The sequence below is a fragment of the Meriones unguiculatus genome, chromosome X (assembly GCF_030254825.1).
Source record: "Meriones unguiculatus strain TT.TT164.6M chromosome X, Bangor_MerUng_6.1, whole genome shotgun sequence".
Classification (NCBI taxonomy): Eukaryota; Metazoa; Chordata; class Mammalia; order Rodentia; family Muridae; genus Meriones; species Meriones unguiculatus.
The window spans coordinates 39560544-39586225 of record NC_083369.1 but is presented as its reverse complement, the minus strand read 5'-3'; the positions used below and the strand labels follow the sequence as shown (position 1 = coordinate 39586225).

The 25682-nt window shown below is 46.6% G+C and overlaps 2 protein-coding genes across 4 annotated transcripts in view; one reads left to right on the top strand and one right to left on the bottom strand.

The window, feature by feature from the left end:
• Positions 1–644: 644 nt before the first annotated feature.
• Abcd1 (ATP binding cassette subfamily D member 1) lies at positions 645–23192 on the bottom strand. Its single transcript, XM_021656361.2, has 10 exons — positions 21841–23192; positions 18626–18806; positions 10103–10245; positions 9852–10020; positions 8655–8749; positions 5107–5252; positions 4621–4766; positions 2293–2377; positions 1957–2082; positions 645–1872 (listed from the first exon to the last, which is right to left on the bottom strand). Exons 1-10 carry the CDS (start codon positions 22738–22740, stop codon positions 1665–1667), a joined length of 2199 nt encoding a protein of 732 aa, XP_021512036.1. The 5' UTR covers positions 22741–23192; the 3' UTR covers positions 645–1664.
• Positions 23193–23321: 129 nt separating this feature from the next.
• Positions 23322–25682, top strand: part of Bcap31 (B cell receptor associated protein 31) — a 28142-nt gene continuing 25781 nt past the window's right edge. Inside the window, exons 1-2 of one of the 3 annotated variants that reach the window (XM_021656364.2) lie at positions 23322–23462; positions 24681–24816. In XM_021656364.2, coding sequence (XP_021512039.1) covers positions 24725–24816 — 92 coding nt within the window. In that variant the 5' untranslated portion in view covers positions 23322–23462; positions 24681–24724. The other 2 variants (XM_021656363.2, XM_060375251.1) reach the window with 2 other exon arrangements.

Sequence of the window (25682 nt, the reverse complement as noted above, 5' to 3'; positions counted from 1 at the left end):
TGCATAAGTCCCCTTAGTGACCTTTTGTCTCAGTCCAAGCCTTTCCTTCCCTCTGCACTGGATTCTTTCTCTGCACTCACCCCTGGACCTTTGCACAAGCTGTTTCCTCTTCCTAGAAGGTTCAGAAGCACCAGTGCAACTCAATCCCAAAACCACTTCGGTGCTCAGCTTACCTCCCTGGCAGCTCACTGGCTTTCTATAAGCAGGGACTAGACAGGGTTCCCTTCTCTCCTGCAAAGGGATCAAAGTCATTTGGCCTAAGGTATTTTAGAGCAATGATTGGTAGCTCTACTTCCCTAGGGTACAAGTGGTATAACCAGAGAACACTGACTTTGAGTCAGCTGTTGGCACTCTTTGAGTCCCATGGGATTAGCAGCTGGATCAGTTTCTCACTTGGGCCCACGTCTCTTCTTTTTTTCCAGCCAACACTCTGACCTACCCAAGAATTTTTTGTTATTGTTTGGGACAGGGTCTCACTATATAGCCCTAGTTGTCCTGGAATTCACTCTGTAGACCAGGCTGGCCTTGAATTTACAGAGATCTGCCTATCTCTACCTGTCAGGTGCTGGGATTACAGGCATGTGCCCCAGTGCCTGGCTCACTCCCTAGAACTTCTACAAGACACCAAGTCCAGGAGGCAAGAGTGTTTTCCAAAGGTTTTTACTGAGGACTGAAGGGGCACCACAGCCAGAGGGCTGAGGGCCCAGGAAAGGCACACAGTGGCAGTGGGGGGGGGGTCTTCCTCTTGGTGAGGGCTGGCTTAGCAGACACAACACCTCCTGTGACCCCTCTTTGGCACTGAGCTGGGAACATGGTGCCCTCACTCCTGCTTAGCTGGCAGAGGACAACCCCAGTGGCAACTGGCAGTGTAGGCTGGTGAGGGGCCAGGTTTGGCACCAGAGGCTGGGTAGATTGAAGGGTCCACCCAGTCACCTCTTGTGCTGGCAGGGTGTTCATGTTGACAATCCAGAAAGCTATAAATTGGGAATCCAATAAATTAGGTTATAGAAGGTAGAGGAGTCGGAGGGCCAGGGCTACATTCTTATCATGGCTCAGGAAAAACACTGTCATTCTTGGGGTTACAATGGGGAAGGGCACAATTTAGACCCTGTCTGATCCTGGACCCCATTTGGCAGAACATGGCACACAGGCGGGGGGAGGGGAGCGGCAGTGTCCTGTGGGACAGGGGTATTGGCTGGCCACCCTAGGGGATGGCAACAAAGGGATGGACCAAAGGAATGATGAGGATTTGGGTTTCAAGAGGGATGTAACCCATAACCACTAGGCTTGTCACATATTCTGGCTGCTGGCAGTAGGGGGCCAGCTCCTACTTACTTCCTATGGCTCAGCCATGCTGGTGTAGGGTCAGGACTGAGGACTTCCAAACCTTCCACCCTTCCCCAGAGAAAAGTAAAGGACACATTGCCCTGAACAGGGCACAGTTCATGGCACAGACCCTAGAGTGGAAGATGGGCTGGGAGTTGGAAGTAGAGTGTCATATTCATATCTACTTGCTTAAGAGTGGGATCTTCAGGGAAGTCACGTAACTGGCTAGAAGGCTTGGGAGAAGACATGCAGGGCAGGGAGGGTAGGGTAGGAGTTGCAGCTTCCTTCATGTAATCTGAGAGCCTGGAGAAGGGTGGAGGCTGGGGGAAGGTGCTTAGTCAAGAGACCAGGGCCTGAACTGGGGCTGCAGCCTCGCCAAGGATCTGGCGGAGTTCTTGAAGGCGCCCCTGCATCTTGGGGATGCCTGCCAGTTGCTGCTCCAGGCGCTGCTTCTCCTCAGTCAGGCTCAGGCGGGTCGCAGAGTCCAGCTTCTCAAACTTCCAGCCTCCCTCCCCATCAAACTGCAGCAAGTGTGTGTGGTACTTCCTGAACAGGAGAGGGATGGGAGGCTGTCATAGCTGCTTTCCCACTTCAGGTAGCAGCCTCTCCCACAACTCCAAGAGCACCTACCATAGGGAGGGCCGATGGGTGATGGATAGCAGTGCGATACCAGCATCCTTGGCTGCTTGGAAGATCTTGCCTTCCACATCAATGCTCACTGCACTAGTGCACTCATCCAGGAGGGCATACTTGGGCCTTGTGGCGGGGGTGAAGAGAAAAGCTGTGAATTACCCACCACTCTTCAGCTTCCAGCCCCTGCCAACTACTTGTAACCTACAGCCCTGCTGAACTGGAAGGGGTGAAGCTCCTCCATGTAGCTGTCTTCCTCTTACTGGGAGCACCCATTTTACCTCTCTTGTAGGGTCCAAATTAATGAATGTCCTTGAAAGTCATTGCAGTGCTCACCTGTGGTAGAACATGCGTGCCATGCCAATCCTCTGCTTCTCACCTCCAGATAGGACATCCTTCCAGTCACACACAGCCTCCCAACCTGGGCAGGAGGTGAGGGACTCAACTCAATTAAACGAACTCAGTAGAAGTTAAATGAGGCTGATGGAAAGCCAGGCCATATTTGACCCTCGTAGAACTTGTCTCGCTGCAGACTTCTGCTTGGTGTCTTCATCTGCCTGTAACACTAATTACTGAGAGATTTGGAACAAAAATTTTCTCCAGCCTGGCCTTTGGAACAAAAATTTTCTCCAGCCTGGCCTAGTGGCACACACCTTTAATCCCAGCACTTGGGAGGCAGAGGCAGGCAGATCTCTGTGAGTTTAAGGCCAGCCTGGTCTACAAAGTGAGTCCAGGACAGCCAGGGCTATACAGAGAAACCCTGTCTCAAAAAACCAAAACCGAACAAACAAAATCTACCTGACAGGACACATGCTGCAGGCTTTGGAAAGAGGGTCTTTCCAAATGTGCTCAGGTTGTGGTCAAGAGGGCGAACCCTAATCCAGTGTGACTGGTACCTTTATAGAAAATGGAAATTGAAACACAGAGACATGTACAGAGGGAAGATGATATGAAGACACACAGTGAGAAGTTGGTGAGCTACCAGCTGAGCAGAGCACCTCATAGTCTCTGAAGGAGCTAGCCTTGCCACACCCAAATCTGTCTCCAGAATGGCAGAAAACAAATTTCTTTGCTAAAGCCTGTGAGTCTGTGGTACTTAGTCATGGCAGCCCCAGGACACCTAATTACTTGCCAATGAAGAACCTGTCAACTCTGCCCTATGCAGGCAGCAGGTAATGAGAGTAAAGAGCCTCAGGGATGGTTAAGTGTTCCCCCCAGGACAGAGGCCTTTGTCAAAGGAATTGGGCTTTATCTCATGATCTAGTGCCACTATGCTGGCATAGAGGACTGATTAAGCATGTGAGGAAGGTGATTTGTCAGGAGTATATGACTGAAGTCCTCTCCTATCAACCATCCTGTGTTTCTATATGCCTAGAAGTTTCCTTAAGACATGTGAAACACTTTAGGTTGTCCTGTGGTGAAGGGTAACCATGGTGCTAATTCTAGCCACTGTCATACATATAATATTGGTGGAACCTGCTGGGAAGACAGAAGGCAAGCACCCTTTGTCTCTGTCCTTCACCACTTCCTCCATCCTATGGTCTGGGGGACTGTATTGTGATAGCTAGAGCAGTCATATTGTATCATAAGGTAACTTTAGGAATGGAAGCCCCATGCCCAGCATCATAATTTTGTATAAGAGTATGTATCCTTGGAGTCTATAGTGAACACTTCTGCCCCCAACTGTGGTCTATTTCTTTTGGAATTTACAGCACAGTAAGATAAACCTATAAATTATTTGAAGCACTATGGGAACCAGCATGTTACCATTACTCAGAGTTGAATTCAAGCCAAAAAAGTTGCAATGGTTGGCTGCAGGTACTAGCCATTAAGGGCAACCACAAGACCCTGGAGATGTTGCTCAATAAGCTTTTTCTTCTCAAAAGCTATTTTGCCACCTGCTCCTCCTTCTTGAGGACTCTCCTCAGAGTTATGCATAACTCTGCTCTCTACTCAGATTCCAAGCTTCTGTGTAAACAGAAACATGTGCCTGGGGTTGGAGAGATGGCTCCGTGGTTAAAAGTACTGACTGCTCTTCCAGAGAACCTGGGTTCAATTCCCAGCACCCACATGGCAGCTCACAGTGTCTGTAACTCTAAGATATGACACCCTCAAACAGACATATACGCAGGCAAAACACCAGTGCACATACAAATAAAAATAAATATAAAAATGTAAAAATAAATCTTAAAAAAAAAAGGAATGTGCCTTGCTATCTAACCCTACCAAGAGAGAAGGGTCAGGCTTGCTTAAATGTAAAATTGACACCCTTATAGACATACATGTAGGCAACACACCAATGTATATATAATATGAACAATATTAAAAAAAAAAAAAAACTCTGATCTGTCAGTTGGTTACCTACAGCCTTAGAGCTTTCAGTGTCTCACAAGCTGCAGTGGCATCCTGTCTTGCTGTCATCTCGCTCCCCAAGGGTCTCCTAGGTACCCAATGAAGTAACTGCTGTGCTACAAGTCCCCTTTCTTGGCATCCCTGCAACCTGTTTACCCTTCCTTCCTGGCAGGCACTTTGAACTCCTAAATGCTGAGGTAACTCTTGTCCCCTGGGACTGGGGTAGAGGCCAGAGGTAGGTTGGCAACAGGGTCCCCATCAGAATCTTGGGACAAAGGGTGATTGGTGTGTAACCCTGTGCCCTGCCCCTACCTCCCTCCCGTTGCAGGATGTGGCGGAGATGCACAATGCCCAGGATGGCTTCCAGCTGCTGCTCCGAGCAGCCCTTCCTCCGCATGTCCTCCACAGAGTCGGGATAGATCACTTGGTCACGCAAGGAGCCCACGGTCATGTAAGGCCTGTAGAAAAGATGCATGTCCACTGGGGGCAAGGGGTCCCTGTTTCCCAACAGTGCTATGTCTTAATATGCTTCACAGCTTTCTAACTGCTGACATACCACACCCAGGCAGTCTCCCAACTAACATGTCCATATAGTCACATATGTGCATGGACATAAGTATGTATATCACCTTCACAGACCCCCCACCCCCACCTCCTGATCTGAAATGGACAGGAGTAGTTTGTGCTCTTGGCTACTGGGATCTTGTGTAACATCCTGGCATCCTTTCCTGAGAGGTAGACTCTTCAGATGCACAGATGGAAAGAAGTGGAGAAGGCTTAGTGACTGGGTTTACTCACCTCTGAGGAATATAGAACATGCGCTGGGGTGGGGGTTTATAGAGTACACCACTGTATGTGGGCCAGAGTCCACCCAGGATTCGGAATAGAGAGCTCTTGCCACAGCCATTGGGGCCTGTGATGAGCAGGTGCATGCCTTCTTCCACCTGTGGAAGAATCAGGGCATGACATTCAGAGCTTAATTCTCTTTCCCCATACCCTGGATTACTGTGCCCTCCTTCTCAGTCTCATAAAGTCTTTTACATCTGGGATGGGATATAGCTCAGTTTGTAAAGGTGCTTGGGGAGCACACAGACCATGGGCTTAATCCTCAGCACCACATAAAGCATGTATACACTTCAGAGGTTGAACCTAGCACTTCAGAGGTTGAAACAGGAGGATTATAAGTTCAAGTTCAATTCAACTTAGCTACACAGCAAATTCAAAGCCAACCTGGGCTACATGAGATCCTGTCTTAAAAAAAAAGGAAGGAAGGAAGGAAGGAAGGAAGGAAGGAAGGGAAAAAGGAAGGAAAGAAGAAAAGCAAGGGAACCAGGTTTCTATAGACAAGGTGGCAGGTGGGAGGGGTCTTGCTATGTTGCCTAGGCTGGTCTGGAACTCAATCTTCATGTCTTAGATTCCCAAGGGCTGGATGAGATTTTTAAGTGTGCTACTAAGCCCATTCTTGTTGGCAAGTGACTACAAGGCCACAGGGATGAGGTCCAGAGTATGGCATTATGCATATTCTGTATTCTGTATTCAGGTGAATACTCAACTGAATGCTAGGTCTAGGATACAGTGGAATGCATAAGGCATAGTGAATGGGTTTACTCACCTCTGAGGGATATAGAACATGTGCTGGGGTTGGGGTTTATAAAGCACACCATTGTATATGGGCCAGAGTCCACACAGGATTTGGAAGGGGGAGGAAGGGAAGGGAAAGGAAGAAAAAGGGAATAAAAAGGGAAGGAAAGCGAAAAGAAGGGAAGGGAAGGGAAGGGGAGGGGAGGGGAGGGGAGGGGAGGGGAGGGGAGGGGAGGGGAGGGGAGGGGAGGGGAGGGAAGGGAAGGGAAGGGAGGAAGGGAAGAAGGGAAGGAAAGGGAAGGTTAGGGAAGGGAAGGGAAGGGAAGCAAAGGGAGGGAGGAAGGAAGGAAGGAAAAAGGCAAGCAAGGACTTGGTTCTGTCCCCTAAGGCCCCAACATTCCTGGATAGCACAAGCCAAACACAGGGACAAGAGCCCACCCCCCCCCCCCAACACACACCATGGTCAAATGAATGAGTGCATTCTAAGATAGTCGAAAGTAGTCTATGCCTTCTGACTACCTCAGTGGGATCCAAGTGTAGTTTCAAGAGGTTTTCTAGAACTGTGTAGGGAAGCTGGAGGAACTGGCACATGGATATAATCTCAACATTTGGGAAGTAAAGGTTAGCTTGGTCCACAAAGCAAGCTCCAGGACAGCCAGAGCTATACAATGAAACCTTGTCTTACACACACACACACACAGACACACACACGAACTGCCTGGGTAAAGTTTTTTGTTTTATTTTGAAAATACAAAATAAAAAAGGTTCTAAACTGGGTGATAATGGCTTATGCCTGTAATCCCAGCATTGGGGAGGCAGATCTGTGAGTTTGAGGCAAGCCTGATCTACAGAGTGAGTTCCAGGACAGACAAAGCTACACAGAGAAACCCCATCTCAAAAAAAAAAAAAAGTTTTAGATGTCAAGACTAACCTGTTAGCACATAGTCTACTCTGTCCTCAGGTACCAGGGGTCACAGAGGATGGCCCCTGGGCTCAGCACTAAGGGCCTCAGTGGCCTTTAGGCCACAGAGTAGCTGTTCACTGGAGTTCTGGCAGCACTGGCAGGAATGAGAGTTTAGTCCATTCAGTGCCACTGTTAGCTAGTCAGAGAGCCTGGGTCACAGAGGAGACAAAGCACTCCACAGCAGAGAAAACATTGGCATTCCCAGTGTCATCATCCTCAGTTCCTTTTTTTAGTGTAGGTGTTTCCTTATCTAGAAGTGATAAGGGTATTGCTCCATAGGGTTTCCAGGAGGATCTAGGTTCTGGCCTTTGATTTGCCTTGAGCAATGTGACAGGTTGACCTGTGTCCCCTGAACTTATCTGAAGTCCTATGTCGTACTGTGTCAGATTGAGACCTGTCATTGTACATGCAATTAGCTAAATTAACACTAAGGCCTACTAGAGAGGAGTGGGCCAAATCCAACATGGCTGGAGTTCTTACAAAGAGGGAAGATTTGAATAGACACAAATAGAGGAGTGTGCATGTGTATGAAGATAGAGACAGAGAGTAGGGTGACAAAGCAAAAGCAAATGAACCCTTTCTGCACCTCAAAGCTAGACTTCTGACCTCCAGAATATGGAAGGAGGCCATTTCTGGTGGTAATGCCACCCAGTCCAGAGGAAGCCCCAGTTTAGGGAAGCCCCAGGACATTCAGCAGGATGGGACAATTGGCTCTAGAGAACAATAGTGTCATGAAGTATCAGGGTCCCTCAAGGCCCAGCCCTACTCCTCTACTTGACTCCTAGTCAGTGTTGCTCTCTATCCAGCTGCATTCTGCTCACCCAGGGTACAGTGTCTTTCCTTCCTATTATTTCTTTCCAGGGCCAGCCGGGAAACTATCTACTTTGGGTCCATCAAGGACCACTCTAATATGTTGTGATGTTTTAGGGAAGGGGCATGCTCCGTCTACTGTCTCAACTAGCTTTCATGAATCTTGCCCTTCTTCTTCCTCTCTAGGCTCAGTCAACCCCTCAGTGAAGTCAGGAGCCTGATATTCCACCTCCTTTTGCTTCTTTCCAGCTTCCTTCCTTTTGGAGACATGGCAGGCCCTGGCCTCTTTGTCTCTTAGCTCCTAACTCCTGTTGTGTCCACCTATCCACCTCCTGTACTCTGAAGAAGGGCCTCTGCTCATCAAATGATAATCAGACTTTTGGTGGCCCTTACTGTACTCTAGATCAGAGTCTAATTAGGGACATTTTTATTTGTTTATTTACTTTTTTTTTTTTTTTCAAGACAGGGTTTCTCTGTGTAACTGTTATGGCTGTACTAGACCCAAGGCCAGGCTGGCCTCGAACTCATAGATATTTGCCTACCTCTGCCTTCCCAGTGCCAGGATTAAAGGTGTGTGCCACCATACCAAGCAGTGGGTACTTCTTAAGGGCACCCCACTCTCTAATTTACCTATGGTTTCTAATGCCCAGCCTAGAGTTCAGAAAAGCCTGGTAGGATGAACAAATGATCTGAACAGGAGCACTTGGGTAACCCTTGGGCAACCCTGGTAATTGTTAGTCTCTTTTATCAGCACTCACACTATTGCTTCAGAACTCATAGTCAGAGATACGTTGGTCTCTCAGCCTGACCTTGGCCAATCTTCCACGCAGACTTGGGGACAATGTCGCTGCTAGCACAGCTAAGAGAGATGCCAAAGGCTAGGGTTCACTGATGCAGGTGGCGAGATAACCTGGAAGTGTACCCTGTCCCCAGCTCCTTGATCCAGATTGGTCAGTAATTTAGGTTGGGCATGCTCTTCCACTTGACCTACCCTGATGTTGAGGCTGGCCACTACCACCTCTCCTGTGGGTGTGATGATGGGTATGTTCTCACAGATGATCCCCTGCTCCACATCCACCACCTGGCCTGTAGAGAGAAGGCATGGAAGGACAGGAACACAACATTTTACTGCTTTCCTGTGCCCTGTTGCTTATCCCTTGTTCTGTTGGCACAGGCTTAACCTATCTTAATAGCAGACCCCTGGTTCCCCAAACAGTATGGTGTGTTACAGGGCCACATGGGAAAACAGAGGTCTTCCAACAAGTCAATAATCTCAGATTCAAGTAGCATGCCCTAAGCTGCCACCTTTTTTTCCTCTGGAACCCGAGGCATTTAGTGGGTACTCTTGTCCTACAACAATGCTCACGGTGACATTGTAAGATCAGCTTCAATGCCTGGGCTCCTTTGCTGCAGTACTCTGACTCCTCTGAATTGGCTGCTGGCTGAACTTTCTTTTGTGCTTTCACGCTCTCTTGACTTTTTTTTCTTTAGTTTCTTTTTGGAACAGGGTCTAAATACTACAGCCCTCACTGATCTTGAATATGCAGCAATCCTGCCTAAGCCTCCCAAAAGCTGGGATTACAGGCATTAGTCACTTAAGAATTTAAACATTTATTTATTTTAAAATATCTTATTTATTTATTTTATTTTAGACAGAATGCTGATCTTGACATCACCAAGCCTGCTTTATGTGGTAGTACAGATTGAACTAAGGGCCTTATTTATGCTAGACAAACACTAACTGAGCTATATACAGAGCCATATAAATCTTTTTTGTTGTTGTTGTTGCAGTGTTGGGAAATGAACCCAAGTTCTCATACATGCTAGGTAAACACTCTATTGTTGGACTACATCTCCATCCCTCACTGCCTTAACTTCTCTATTTGCTTTGTATGGGTGTGCAATACCTAGCACTTAGAGGCCCCTCTCTCTTAACTAGTAACTAAGACCAACACATTTGGAAGAGTGTGTCAGCACTCAACTGGTAGCCAGTGCTATGGAGAATGCAGGCTGTTGGGCCAGCCCCCTCCTGAGTGACCTAGTCTTAAATGACCTTTCTGGCAATGAGTCCTGAATGGATGAGACAGGGTACACAGGGGTCTCTGAGTGGGTGGTATGGGAGGAGACAACACAGTAGGTAGAGAGGTTGAAGAAGCATTCTGCACAGAGGGTATCCAAGGTATCTTACCTTGGATCTTCAGGGGCCCCTCTACATGGACACCAGACTGTATTATGGCCCCAGGCTCACCCTGAGCCTCTTCTAGATCTCCTGTCCTCTTAAAACGACAGTGTTGGACATCATCAAATACTTGGAACATCTCGTATACCCTGGCCGTGTAGCCAGCCAACTCTGTCACCTATAAGGAGGGTGACATGAGCTCAACCATAGCCAGTTTGGAAGTGGGAGGGCAGGCAGAGTGGGAACTACACTGGGGTCACCTCCTTGTAGGATGACATGATCCTCTCGGTGGCATCCGCAGCAGCTGTGAGGAGGTTTCGGGCAATGGTGAAAGCTTCTGTGCGTTCGCTAACCAGCTCCTCCTCCTTCATTTCCAACGCTGCCTTCTTCATGGTCTCTGAGTCTGCAAGCCAAGATTGGTGGTAGGAGAGACAGTGGAAAGTCACAGATTCATCATGGAAAACATAATAATTGTATATAAAATGTTATGACAGATACACAGGGCACTTATGTTCTTCACCTCACAGCACGGATGAAAACTAACTCACAGGAGAAAATGGGCAAAACTTGTCGTTGGATATGATTTTTTAGCTATGAGACGAGAAACACCAGCAACCAAAGAAAGACAGATCAACCAGAACTTCAAAATTAAACATATTGAGCACTGAGGGACATCATTAGTAAACTGCAATGGCAATATGCAGACTAAAAAGGAATACTTTTCAACCACATGGCTAGTAGAGGTGTAGTTCTCTGAAACTTTCCTTAGCCCAGAGCAACCCAGCATTTGGGTGGTGAAAGCAGGAGAATCTTGAGTTTAAACAGCTGGCAAATGATCCAAATAAGACCCTTATATATAAATGGGCCATTTCAGTGATAGGTATTTCAGTTGTCTGAAGGCTAAGGCAAGAGGACTGCCACATGTTCAAGGTCAACCTGAGCTAGTATGAAATGTTTTCTTAAAAAAAAAAAATTAAAGACATATAAAGAGCAATAGAATGAGCTGGTGAAGTGGCTCAGCTGGTAAAGTTGCTTGTCACTAAGCCTGATGATCTGAGTTTGATCCCCAGCATCTATATGGTAGAAGTTGAGAACTGACTCCCAAAAGCTGTCTTCTAACCTCTATATGTGTGTAATACCATGCACACTTCCTCATCCGACTAACAAAATAAGTAAATATTATGCAAATATTAAAAACATTGTTTATAGAAAGTTTACTAGACACCATTCATCATTAAGGAAACTAATATCACCAAGAAATAATATGTCATCTTGACCAGGGAAGCTGCAGCAAAGGGAGGTAAGAGGAGACATTGGCCAGGTGAGAAGTAGGACCCCTATCCATGCCTCATCCAGGAGGAGATCAAATGGAAAAACACTTGGAAGTTCCTCACGAAGTTAAAGAGTGAGTTACCAAAGGACCTAGGAATGCCTCTCCTAATTATAAACAAAAACATGAGCTCACACAGAAGCTCATTGTATTGAATGTTCATAGTAGTGCTATTCATGATAGCCAAAAGGTGGAAACAACCAGCCTTGTCTGGCAATGGATGAGTAGATAAAGACACTAAAGTGTACCTTTGTTTTTTGAGACAGGGTTTCTCTGTGTACCCTTGGCTGTCCTGCACTTACTTGCTACACACACCAAACTGGTTTTGAACTCACAGAGATCCACCTGCTTCTGCATCCCTGAGTGCTGGAATCAAAGGTGTGTACCCCCATACCCTTAACATATATCTTGTAGAAGAACAAAACTGGATCCCTCTTTCTCACCCTGTACAAAATTTAATTCTAAACGAATCAAATGCCTTTGTATATTGGTATAAGGATACACTATTGAAATCCCAGCACTTGGGAGGTGGAAGATGAGGCTCAAAAGTTCAAGGCCCTCGTTGGCTACATAGTAAATTCCAGGTCAGCTTAAGCTACATAAAATCCTGACTCAAAAAAAAAAAAACAAACAAACAAAGAAAAACAAACAAACAGGCTGGTCATGGTAAAACAAACAGGCTGGTCATGGTGGCACATAAGTTTAATTTCAGCATTTGGGAGGCAGAGGCAGGTAGATCTCTGTGAGTTCGAGGCCAGCCTGGTCTACAAAGTGAATCCAGGAAAGCCAAGGATACACAAAGAAACCATATCTCGAAAAACCAAAAAAGGGATGGGGGCAAATTCAACGAACAGACAATTCTTAAAAGATGAAGTACAAATGGTTGATACATATACATAAAATATTTAACACACCAGGCCAATGGAATGGCTTAGTAGGTAAAGTGTTTGCTGTGTGAACCTGATGACCTAAGTTCAATTTCTGGAATCCATGTAAGGTGAAAGAGAACTGATTTCGCCGTTTTCTGACCTACACATACATTCTGAGTCTTATGTCCACCACACCATACACATACAAGAAATAATAAATGAAAAAAGAAAAATGTTGAACAGCCTAGCCACCAAGGAAATATAAGTGAAACTATCTCAAAGTTCTAGCATCCTAGTGAGAATGAAAAAGAAAAAGAAAGGGGCTGGAGAGACGGCTCAGTTGGTTAAGAACACTCACTGGCTGCTCTTCCAGAGGACCCAGGTTCAGTTCACTACACCCACATGGCAGCTCACAACTGTTAGTAGCCCCATTTCCAGGGGGTCTGACACCAATACTCACAGACAAAAATACAAGCAAAACACCAATGCATATAAAACTAAAAAGAAATAACTTTAAAACAAAAAAGGACAGGTTGAAGAGATGGCTCAGAGGTTAAGAGCATTGGCTGCTCTTCCAGAGGACCTGGAACCCACACAGCAGCTCACAACTGTCACTAACTCTAGTTCGAGGGGATCTGACACCCTTATACAGATAAACATACAGGCAAAACATCAATGCACGTAAAATAAACGAATAAATAATAAAATAAAGTTAAAAATAAAAGGAAGCTAGGCAGTGGTAGCACATGCCTTTAGCACTTTGTTTTTTCTTGAAAAACCAAAAATGCCACCCCTGACACTAGTAATAATATTCTGCTGTACTTGCAGACAGGAGCCTAGCATAACTGTCCTCTGAGTGGCTTCACAGAGCAGCTGATGAAAATAGATGAAAAGACACACAGCCAAACATTAGGTGGAGCTCAAGGAGTCTTATAGAAGAGGGGGACCTCTAACAGCAGGAGCAGGGGCTGTCTGTTGCCTGCCCACAAATCCTTTTCTCCTAACTGGTCAACCTTGTCTATCCTTGATGGAAGATGTGCCCAGGCCTACTAAAATTTGATATGCCAAGGTGGATTGATATCCATAGGAGGTTGCCCCTTCTCTGAGAAAAAAACAAAAAAACAAAAAACAAACAAACAAACAAAAAAAACAGCCATGAGGAAGGGGAGAGGAGGGAGGGACTGGGAGGAGAGGAGGGAGGGGAAGTTCTGATGTAAAGTAGATAAATTAGGGCTGGAGAGAAGGCTCAGAGGTTAAGAGCACTAGCTGTTCTTCCTAAGGTCCTCAGTTCAATTCCCAGCAACCATATGATGGCTCAGGCATACACACAGACAGAACACTATGTAATAAATAAGTAGGATCTTTTAAAATTAATTACTTAATGGAAAAAAACCCAAACCAAACAAATAAAAATAGAATGACAACAAATGCTGGAAGGATGTGGGAAAAGGCGAGCCCCTTTATATTTCCAGGCAGGAACGAAAACGGGTGCAGCTGCTATGTCATTGTAGAGGTTTCTGAAAAAAGTAAAAGTAGAATTCCCATATAACCTATCTGTACTACCTAAAGGACTCTAAGTCCTACCACAGAGTTACTTGCACAACCATGATTATTGCTGCACTATTAACAATAGACAAGAAATGTAAACAGCCTAGATATCCATCAATAGATGACTAGATAATGAAAATTGGTACATATATACAATGGAGTTTCATTCAGCCACAAAAAAATGAAATTATGTCATTTACTAGAAAATGGATACAAATGGAGATCATCATACTAAGCAAATGCTGGATTCAGAAAGACAAATATGTTTTCTAAAATTTGTGAAAACGGAGACTAGCAGGGGCAGGGAGAGAGACAGAAGAATGTAACAGGAGCTAAATCTGGTCAGAGTACATGATATAGTTGAATAAAAACACCATTATGAAAGCCGGGTGTAGTGACACATGCCTTTAATTCCAGCACTTGGGAGACAGAGGCATGCAGATATCTCTGAGTTCAAGGAGAGCCTGGTCTACAAATTGAGTTCCAGGACAGCCAAGGCTATACACAGAGAAACCCTGTTCTGGAAGAAACAAACAAACAAACAAACAAAAATGCCTTTTCTTTATGAAACCTATCACTACATACAATGAATATGTAGTTAAAAAAACAATTATAATAGGCCAGATGGGATGACACATGCCTATTTCAAAAGAACATACAATGAAATATTAGTCAACCATAAGAGGGAGCAAAGGACTGGTTCATCTTCCAACACAGATGAACCTTGAAACAATTTTGCTCAGTGAAAGAAGCCAGACAGCAAAGGTCACATACCATAAGATTCCATTTCTATGAGATGTACGGAATAAACAAATCCATAGAGATAGAAGGAAGATTAGAGGGTGCCAGGGACAGAGTGAAGGAGGATTAGGACTGATAATTGATCTGGAGTTACCTTTAGAAGTAATAAAAATGTTCTGGACTTAAGAGAGTAGTGATGGCTGCAGAATTGTGAATACATGAAAAAACCTGAGGTATATGTTTTAAAAGGCTGAATTTTACTGTCTGTTAATCACATCTCAATAACACCTATAAAGAAAAAGATCTGCAATACCTTCAGTCACTACTGCTGAACATCTGGATCTCTTCGTCCAACACCTAGTGAGCTTTTTTTCTGAAGTGTGACTTTTCTCTTTCTGACTTTGCTTTCTCCACCCAAATTATTCCTCACATCCTACTCTGCACCATGATTTCTACTCCTGCCAACAGCCATCTCTGATTTCTCACAATTATCAGTCCTGTTTAAACCTGTTTTTTTGGTCACAATTTACATCCCATGGTTATGCCCTTGAAGTCTTCTTAGTTGACAGTTTTGATTTTCTTGACTTTGTGATCCACAGAAGAACAAGACTATTATTATTATGTAATATGTGAGCACACGTGCACCACTGCATACATGTGGAGGTTAGAGGACAGTTTTGTGGAGTAGGTTCTCTTCATTTTTATGTGGGATCCAGAAATCAAATTTAGGCCAGGCAGTGGTGGTTCATGCCTTTAATCTCAGCACTTGGGAGGCAGAGGCAGGTGGATCTTTGTGAGTTTGAGGCCAGCCTGGCCTACAGAGCGAGTTCCAGGACAGCCAGGGCTACACAGAGAAATCCTGTCTCAAATAAACCAAGACAAACAAATCAAATTCAGATTGCCAGGTTTTCAAGGCAATCACCTGTAACTGCTAAACCATCTTATCAGTCCTAGGAGCAAGATTTTTACACAAGGAACCTGGAAATGATAGTAGGTAACAGGAAGGAAGCCAGCTCTAAGGGCCCTTGGGTTCAGATGGGTAAATAATAAGTGCCCACTGGGGAGTCATCAAGGAGCCAGGGCTCTGGAGCTGAAGCTGTAGAAAGAGGTATCCAGGATATATGTGGCCCTCAAGTGGATTAATGGCAGGGGTTGCTCAGGGAGGAAAAGATACAAAGAGTCACCTCAGAAAAGTTTGAGAAGGAAAGGGAACAGGATGGATGGATGCCTTTGGGGCCTGGCCCAGGAAATGGGGGAGGGGAAATGAATGCACTTACGGGTGTGGTGAGCTAATTCTAAATATCCTCCTTTCTACTGTGTCTTCAAAGACATAGCTCCAGTAGGCAGCAGGGACACTAGCCTTCCTTCCCAACATCCCTTCAGCTTTTCCTTTGACATAAACACAAAGGAAGGGGCTCCACAGGTTTTTGTGGCTAGGACATTCTGGCAGCAGCTAGCATTTTCTAGAGGCAGAACCTCCTAGGACCTTTGGAATTAAGGCTTTGCAGGAGAAGCTTACAAAATACTGCAATCCCACCCCTTTTCCAGCCCTGGTGCTGCCAATGCAGGCCAGCAAAACAAAGCTTATCTAAAATCATCCCCAGTGGTTAAGTGGCTTCCTCTCTGGCTTTCCTTGAATCACTTGCCATATCTACACCCTAATCCAGCTCACCATAAAAGGTGAGGAAGAGAAATCATACAAAAAAGTGACATACATAGAGAAGCAGTATTTAGGTGAGCAGTAAGATAGAGCACATAAAGGCTTGTGGTCAAGATAGGCAGAAATTGTTAAATGCTTAAAAAAAAGTTTAAGTTGTACATGACTGAAGGAAAAACAACAGGTGATCTCAAGAATTTTTGAGCAAAAAGAAAGACTGAGATGCTAGAAAGCCTAAATATGGCTCAGTGATTAAGAGCAGTTGCTGTTTGTTGTGGTTTGAATCAGAATGGCTTCCACAGGCTCATATTTTTGAATGCTTGGTCCTTAGTTGGTCAAACTGTTTTGGGTAGGATTAGAAAGTAAGGCCGTGTTGGATGAGGTATGTTAAGGGAGCTGGGGATGGGCTTTGAGGTTTCAAAATCCCAGGACAGGCTCAGTCTCTCTGGCTCTTTGCCTCCAACTTGTAAGTAAGATATAAGTTCTGAGCTACTGCTCCAGCGCCATGCTTGCCTCCCTGCTGCCATGTTCTCTGCCATAATGGTCATGGACTCATCCTCTGAAACTATAAGCAAGCCCTCAGTTAAATGCTTTTTGTTTTGTTTTGTTTTGAAGATAGGGTTTCTCTGTGTAACCCTGGCTGTCCTGGAACTCAGAGACCTACAATTGCTAGGATTAAAGGCGTGTGACACTATGCCTGCCTCAATGTTTTTTGTTTTTGTTTTTTATAAATTGCCTTGGTGTTTCTTCATACCAATAGAAAAGTAACTAAGACCTCTTACAGAAGACCTTGGTTTAGAGGTTACAACTGTCTGTAACTCCAGTTCCAGGGGATCTGATGCCCTCTTCTGGCTTCTGCAGGCACAAGAGGCATTCATTTGATACACAAGCATATATAGAAAGAAGCAAAACGCCCATATACATAAAATTTAAAAAAAAAATTAAAAAGAAAAACATGCATATTTGAAAGAAACACAAGTCTGATGAAGGAGTAGCAGAAACCCACATCTAAACACATTGCACTAAAGCTGGAGAATACCAGAGAAAGAAAATGATAAAGATACCTAGAGAGAAAATGCATAATACTAATAATTAAACTGCTTTTAAAAAATTTAACAGCTATTCAAGAAGTGAGAAGACAATGAAATCTTGTCAAATGACTAGAAGAAATGAACTTTGTGCTAAAATTTTATGCTTACTCTAAGTAGCTTAGAAATAAGTGTGAAAAGCTATTATTTTCAGACAACAAGCTAACTGAAAAAGACCCCATAATACTTTAGCTAAAAGAATGTTTTAGCCAGGCACAGTGTAATACCAGCACTGGGAAGGCTGAGGCAGAAAAAAGGCAAGTTCAAGGCTAGTCTGGGCTACAAAAAGAGATCACATTTCAAATAAAAACAAACCACAAGAACAAAGAGTGGACTTCTGAACTAAGTCTATTGGGAAGGATGATTGAAGTGTAGGAAGGGAATGTTGAGCAGAGAAATCAGTAGGCACATGGGTGAGTTTACCACACATCACACAAAGCCATATGGAGAATGAAATGTACATGATAGTCATGTGTGCTGGCACACAGCAGTAATTCCCAGCACTTGGGAAATGGGCAGGAGGATCAATAATTCAGTCATCCTCAGCTACATATTGAGTTCAAGGTCAGCCTGAGCTGTAAGAGACCTTATCTCAAAAATCAAAACACACAAAACAAACCAAAAGGGAAAAAAAAAAAAAGAAACTAATGAAACTAAATTTCAGGTTGGGCTGTAATGACTAGTTTTATGGGGGTTGTTTCCCTAGGTAAACTATTTTTTTAAATTTTTATTTCAGTTTTATATTAATCACAGTTTGTTTACTTTGCATCCCAACCCCCTCCCTCATTCCCTCTCAATCCTACTCTCCCTCCCTTATCTCCTCCCTGCCTCTTTCCAAGTCCACTGATAGGGGAGAACCTCCTCCCCTTCCATCTGACCCTAACTTACCAGGTATCTCCAGGACTGGTTCCATTATCTTCCTCTGTGGCCTAGCAAGCCTGCCCCTCCCTTGGGGGGGGGCAGGAGAGGTAAAGGGGGCAGGAGAGGTAAAGGGGCCAGTCGTTGAGTTCATGTCAGAAATAGTTCCTGTTCCTCTTACTAGGTAGGTAAACTATTCTAAGGCTTGGGAGGAGGGCCTTCAAGGACAACCACTAAAAGTTGAGTGGATAAACTGCAAACCAATAAAGGAACAAACAGAAATAAAGACAACCTGACCACCACCAAAGTTAGCAGGTAGGGCAAGCTTCCTCCCCCTCACTCCCAAAGGCAATTCGTCAGAGCAATTGTTTGGAAGAAACCAAGGCTGGGGTCATGAAGAGGCTCACCCAAGCCATGTTCTATGCTTATCTTCAATTAAAATTGGACTGAAGATATGTGGATAAAGGGTACACATATGTGGAGAAGTGTTATATAGTATTCCTAAGTTGTGGTCCTGTGTTAGGCTTCTTGGCACCAAGGATCATGAGATACATATGTGGCAGCAAATTGCTCTGAGGAATACCTGACTTCTGATAATTGGAAGACCAGTAGGGCCTCAGCATACCCAGGTAGAAGGGGAAAGTAGGCTGGTTGAGCTCTGGGCCCTAAGTCCATGGAACCTTGGCTCTTACCTGACTCTGCATAGCCAGTGGCTGTGATGATGGGGACAGCTACCATGAGCAGGCCAGATGCACTCCACACATATTTCATGAGGAACTGTTCCAGCATGACATACCATAGGCGCTCCAGCAGGATGAGGTTGATTTGTGAAGCCAGGTCTTGATAGGAGTGCTCTAGTAGTGCCAGTTCCACCTGCCAGGTAAATAGATATTCAGATGTCTTGTGACAACTCCTGGGGGGTGATGGTAAGAGTCTCTAAGTAGGGCCTACATAAATGCTTCGGTGTCTGATGGCCACAAGGCCAAGGGCTTAGCAACTGTATTTGTGGTGGGGCCAAGTCTCAAATAAGAGTGATGGTAAAGGACTGTCTGATGTTACAGGGCACCTCCTATCCTCTCAACTACTGCTGTGATTGGGACACTCACCATTCCTCTCTGTACCCTGCCTGGGCAGTTTCTGGATCCAGGCCACTGAGGGTAGTTGCCTTTCATCTTCTGCTGACCCCATTTCTTTGAGCTCCCTCTAGTGCCTCCCCACTCCAGACATCAAGAGCAATAGTTTTTCCACCTTGAACTAAGCAAAGAGCATTATAAGAGAGAAAATGATAAAGTTCTAGGTTTTATAAAACTCACTCAACAATCTCAGTCTACTTAGACCTCATTTCGTGCTATATTCCCAGGCTCTTTTCTGTAAGAAACTTACACTGAATTTCCCCACCAAAACCAGGTGAATATGCTCTCAAGCCTAGTAGAAGCTACAGACAGGCTCAAAGGAGTCTAGAAGTATCAGGAAGTACTCACGGCAAGGTGACTGTGGTATTTTGGATTGCTCTGCCCTCCACCCCCATGCCCAAACAGCACCGTACCGTTTGTCAAGTGTTTTTACTTCTTTCTCCCATTTTACTGCCACACACCTCATTGTGCATGTTCTCATGTCTATTGTAGGATACAGAAGCAGACAGAAACAAAGTGACCTGCTCAAACTCATATTGCCTAGACGTTGCAAGCAGTGTAGAAATGTAGACTGCATAGGCTGGCCTGCTAAGAGAACCAGATTCTTAGTTTTGAGGTATTGTGGGTAGAACCTAGGGCCTTGGGCATTCTAGGCTTCAAGCATGCTAAGTGAGCACACTGTGCTATATTCCCAGCCCTAGAGAATGAAACTTCTTTTTATTTTTATTTTTTGAGACAGGGTCTCATTATATATTCCTGGCTGGTTTGGAATTATTTATGTAGACCGGGGCCAACCTCAAATTTGTGGCAATTTTACTGCCTCTGCTTTTCAAGTGCTGGGATTAAAGGTGTGTACCACCATGCTTGACTTTTTTGTTGTTTTGAGACAGCCTCACTCTGTAGCCCAGAAACTCACTATGTAGCCCATGCTGGCCTTAAACTCACCGGGATCTTCCTGCCTCAGCTGGATAGCTAGAGTCTTACAAATGAAGATGATTTAAGACTTACTTTTTTAGTTGGGAATGGTGGCACACGCTTGTAGTTCCAGCACTCTGGGAGGCAGAGGCAGCCTTGTCTACAAATTGAGTCAAGGACAGTGAAGGCTACACAGAGAAACCCTGGCTCAAAAATCCAAGAAGGAGGTTGTGTACACTAGTAAGAATATTGTGTACTCCCAAGCCACCCATGGTGGCCTACCACCCCATACAGCTTTATAGATGAGGATTAGACAAGCAGGCAAAACATATATACAAGGTCCATGTGTCCCAGCAAGTGAACTCTATTGCTGAATGTGCTATTTCCTGAAGCTATCCCAGAAGTCTTTTTAAAAACAAGTTTTCTCTCTTTTGTGCCCTCTGTGTAGGCCTGCTCATATAGTCCAGCTTTCCTTAAACTCAGCCTCTCATTCCTGAAGTGAGTGCACCACCTTGCAACACCCTGGTAATCTAGGCTCGTGGCTTGAGCTGGTAGCAGTGCCAGCTAAAGTTGATGGTGTAGCTATGGGTATTGTGCCAAAGTGCCTCACCGAAGGCCCTGGCTGCTTTCCAAGGCCCTGCAGCGCAGCATTCACGAGAAGAGAATGGAGAGGGGTTATAGTGAGGGTGAATTACTTTTTTCTCTTAATTTGAAACCTGACCTGGACCAGCAATACCTCTCTCTCTTTTCAGAATGTAGAGATAAATCTTTTTTAAAAGTCAAGGACAAGCCTGATTCTCTAAATGATATGCAGCCAATGGGACAAGGTCCTGGGGCAAGTGGCTACCTGACCCAGGAAACATACACAGGCCTTCATGAAATGGGTGCTTTTGTGTCCCTCCCCGGCCCCAAGCACTGAGGAACTGAAACCAGTCGCCCAAACGGACACAGCCTGAGGCAGCTGCAACTATAGGCACAAGGAAGGGGACGGGCTGCTTCAGAATAAAGCTTACACTGGCCTAAAGTAGCCTTTCCCACTGTCTGCCAGGATCCCCTGGCCCCAGCCCACCTCATGGAGTGGCTGGGATCTGGGCGGAAGGGTGGCTAAGAGCAGACAGACTGGGGGAAAGGCCATGGGGGGAGGGTGGGAGAGGAAGCTTGTCAGGCCTCCATGGCAGAGGCTGGGGCCAGGCATCCCCAACCCTGGGGGTGGGGTGGGGGGAGGCAGCTAGCATGTTGCTTGCTAAGCCTGTCAGTCACTAGCCAGGCATGCCTGGGGCTCTGACAGCCTTGACCCTGAGTACAAACACAGCAGCAGCCGCAGTGCTGAGCTCTGCTTGTTAACCTCTGCTTGGGCTGAGTCATGCCCATAATACCCAACAGCCTAGCCAGCCAGCTCTGCTGGACGCCAGCCTTCAAAGGGCCCAGAGATGCAAGAGAGGTTAGGTAGCAGGCTGTGTCCTACCATCCCTGCTCCCAGTAAGAAGGAGTCTTTAATTCCTTCCAGTTGGCTGCAGGAATGGTTGACTGAAAGATTGGAGTGAGCTGGACCAGTAGCATCTCAAATCGATACAATCCAAAGCTCCAAGTCCAAGACAATTTTACCAAGGATGCAGAAGTGACCTGGAGGTTGCAGGCAGCCAGCATAGAGAAGTTCCCACCCAGTGGTAACATTTATCCATTTCTGCACCTTAAGACTACAGCCATCCAAGACCTAGCCTGAAGCTCATCCCAGTGCCTATTCAGAACTTTAACATTAGCCTGAGTATGCCTTTGGATTTCCTTACTGCTATAGCTGGCTGCCATGAGTCTCCCAGCCACTTCCTCTCCTATATAAACAGCATCTCAACCTGCCCCACCTCATGGCCCCCGTAGAAGGCAATTTCCTCTGAGTTGGCCACCACTCGAGAGTGCATGTAGCGCAGTTGCCCCTTCCTCCTTGCCTCCTCTGCCACCAGCTCCCCAAACTTAGGAGAGAAGGCTCGAAGCACATTGGCTGTGAGGAACACCACCAGGCCAGCAATGGCTGAGGGCCAGGCTGTGCCAGCTCCTCGGGAGCGGGCAGCACGAAGGAGAGTGTAGGAGGTCACAGCCACATCCAGGAGTGGCTTGGTCAGGTTGGAGTAGAGGTGGGCTACAGAGGCAGCGAAGGTTACCACATCCTCTGTCAGAGACTGGTCAGGGTTTCGAAGCCGTCCATCCATGTTGCTTACTCGGTAGTAAGTCTGCTGGGAAAAGTACAGGCTGTAGGCATGAGCTACTAGACGGCTTCGGAAAGACAGGGCCAGCTGGCCTTCTAGGTAGCGGATGGCACTGTTGATGAAAGTGGCAGGAAGGGCGATGAGGAGCCACTGGAGCAGTTGCCAGCTAAAGGCCCTCGGGTCCTTACGTACAATGCAGCGGGCCAGTCTGCCGTCCAGGCGGGCAACATACACAGACAGGAAAGTTCGGCTTACCAGGGCAGCAGAGTGCAGGGCCAGTAGCCCTGTTTCCCGGCACAAAACTCGGGGGAACAGCAGCCTCAGGAGCACCAGGAGCCGCTGCAGGAATACCCGGTTCATGCCAGCCTTGGCTGCGGTGGCCCCAGAGGCCTCTTGTGTGGGCTCCCCAGCTAGAACCTGAGGGCTTCTGGCCGGAGTCAGACATTGCCGTACTAGAGGGTAGATTTTGTGGATTCCATAAGCTGTGAGGGCCAGGACCACAGCTGTGCGCTTCAGCGTGGTCGCCCGCGAGGGTCGCGGAGTGGAGAGCACCGGCATGTCACCTGGATTGGTGGGCAGGCAGAGTACTGGAACTGCTGCCCGAGGCTGCAGTTGAGGCCAGATGCTGGAAGGGTTGTGGCTCAAACCCAGGGATCGTTGTCTAGGCAACTGGAAACCTTGAAGTGATCCCTGAGACTGTTGCTTTAGAACCCCGGGGTGGTGCTGGGGCCCCTGGATCAGTTAGCTTAGGATCCTCCAGGGTCGTGGCCTCTTCAGGCAGCACAGGTGGAGGAAACTGGCTTCCTTAGTCCCTGAGGTCAGAGCCTCGAGAGGTCTTAAGCAGAGAGCCTCTCCCTTCCCTTCTACCTCCCTCCTCTTACTGCTCCTCCTTTCCCTGGTGACGCCCCTCCCCGGGGCACCAGGGGTTTTGTCCGCTCAGCAGACCGGCTACGACGACAGTGTCTTCGCCACCTCACAGAGTCCCCACCCACCCACTCCTCCCCAGAGGTGAAGGGAGGGGGAGGAGGCGGAGTCCGGGCTAGGGGCGCTCCACCCCGTTCTCGCCCCACGGCTGGGCCCCGCCTCCACTCAGTTCACTGAGATGAGATGACCGCGCAGGCTAGAGAAGCGGCATGAGCATTCCCGCCAAGGTTCCTCCGAGCTCCACCCCTGCGTGTCCAAAGTGTCAGAGGCGCCTCGGTCGGCCATTAGCCTCCACCCTCCACTTCCTCTCAAGACTTTGGCAACCAGCCTGAGGCCTGGGGACCAAGCGGGAAACGGTAGTGGGCGGAGCAGTTTTGGACCTCACGAGGGCTTGTAGGCGGGGCCCGACACTCGTTTCCGGTTTCCGGCCTCGGGCTAGGGGGCGGGCCAGAGCCTTGGTGAGAGTTTGGTAGTTGCGGTGGGGCGTGTGCGTTGGCTGAAACTCGGTAAGCTGGGTCCGCGAGCATGGCTGGCTCTCGGACCGTTGAGCTTTCCCCAACCCCTTCATGAGGGACGAAGGAGACCATCCCAGAAAGACTGGGCATTCTGGGAAATGTCGGGATCCGGACTGACTTGGGATTTTAGGGTAGGGTTAGGCAGAGAGATGTTGGGATGACAGGTGGAGCGTAGCTCTAGGGGCGTGAGGGGGGCCCAGTAGTGAAGTCCCACCCGGAGGAGCTGCCCAGGTAGGCCCAGCTCCTCGAAGGTGAGATGTACTTGGGACGTTGTGGCGTACTAGGGCCTCAAGGAGGTCGCCTTTGGCTTCGGGCGAGACGTTCTGGTTCTGGAACTTTCTCTGGGTAGGGCCTTGGCGCTTCTCAGTGAAGGCCTGCATTTACTTTTGGCCTGAATTCCTACCCTCTAGGAGTCGCTCTTGTAGGCCTTTTGAAAGTACATTGAGGCCTTACACCCCATGCATCCGCATGAGCAGTCAGAAGGCCGGTTTAGTTTCAAAAAGCAGCCATAGAGCCATAGAAGGAGGCTGGAGACTGCTATGGTTATTTATCCCCCCCCCCCCCAAGCATTTTGGGAGGAATGGGCCTCCTTGCTTGTGCGGAGGCCGAGGGTGTGGCGTTTGTAGAAGGTACACGTGTGAAGATTGCAGTCCTAGTCCCACTGTAGCAGCGACTGAAAGACATGTAGTTCCTGCAGCTGAGGCTTCTGGTCAGGGAAAGGACCCCGATGGGTGCTGAGAAAGTCGTTCTGTTCGTGTACTATTCTTATGAGAAATATCTTTTCAGTTAAACAAATCTAAGGAGTCTTGGACTCCCCCCGGGGAAAGGAATTGTCAGCAAAGGTAATGCACATGTTGAAGGGCCACAAGTAACTTTCCCAGTCAAGGGAAGTTTGTTGGCTAAATAGCATCATTGGCCAGGTATCCCTGTTGGGTTAAGCTCTGTTTCAGCCAAGGTTTCAAAAGCTCTGAAACAGAGTTCCTCTCTAGGGTCCCTGAACTAGATGTCAGTGTGTGCCCAGCTCTCATTGTTCTTCCTGTTCCCTTTGTGTCCTGCCAGGAAACAAGTTGCCATCACTGTGTTGGAAACCTTTAAGTAACAGGATGAGTCTGCAGTGGACGGCAGTTGCCACCTTCCTGTATGCAGAGGTCTTTGCTGTGTTGTTCCTCTGCATTCCATTCATCTCTCCCAAAAGGTATGGTCAGGGAACAACAAGGCATATGGGGAGGGTGCCTGTTTAACCTTGAATCTTATAGTTTCCGTGTGCAGCATTGGTGGACCCTGAAATTGGGGCTAGATGGAAACAAGTAAAATCTGTCTGGAGTGAGGGTGGCAGGAGTATGAGGTTTTTTTTTGTTTTTTTTTTTTTTTTTATCACTAATCTTGAACACTGTTTTGCTTTGTCATCTCTTCAGTTGTTTTCCTGTGCACGTGGCTGCCTTCTGGTCTTTGCAAAGGAAGATCTAGCTTCAGTTTTATGAATAATATTCTCTTGCCTATCCTTGGGCCTCAGGGCTGTGGGGGATAGTTGTGTGGAAACCAGAATGCTTGCACCATTGGCTTACATTGCTGATGATTTGCTGACTTTTGTCCTCCTAACTAGCTCCTACTGGCATTGCTTAGTAGGCTCATGAGCATTACTCAGCCTATGAAGGATAAAGCCATATTCCCTTTTAACAAATAGGATTTGCTAAAAGTTAATAAGTTATTAATTTTTAAATTATTCATAGTACATCAACAATTACTTCTATTTAAATTAAGATGTTATAAAATCACCATAGTTAATAATACCTAAGGAATACTCTTGCCAAAACCCATGCTGACATCCAATTCACAGGAAATACAGAGACCAAAACCCTGGTGGAGCTGTAGTAATCTTGCATGCTTTATGGGACAACTATCTTTGTTCCACCACTTAGGAGATGAAGGCAGCAGGATCAGGAATTCAAGGTCTGTCTTGGCTACATAACAAATTCGACATGAGATCCTGTCTGCAAAGGATAAGGGATAGGGAGAAGGCTATGTCAGTAAGTGCTTCCTATACAAGTATGAAGATCTGAG

Bases quoted from the DNA above. Each gene is read 5' to 3' on its own strand.
- Abcd1 (XM_021656361.2), bottom strand. From the start codon at position 22,740: ATGCCGGTGCTCTCCACTCCGCGACCCTCGCGGGCGACCACGCTGAAG. The intron at 8,750-9,851 runs GTAAGATACCTT...TTCTCTCTACAG, and splicing joins GGGGCCCCTGAAGATCCAAG to GCCAGGTGGTGGATGTGGAG. The intron at 1,873-1,956 runs GTAGGTGCTCTT...TCTCCTGTTCAG, and splicing joins ACCCATCGGCCCTCCCTATG to GAAGTACCACACACACTTGC.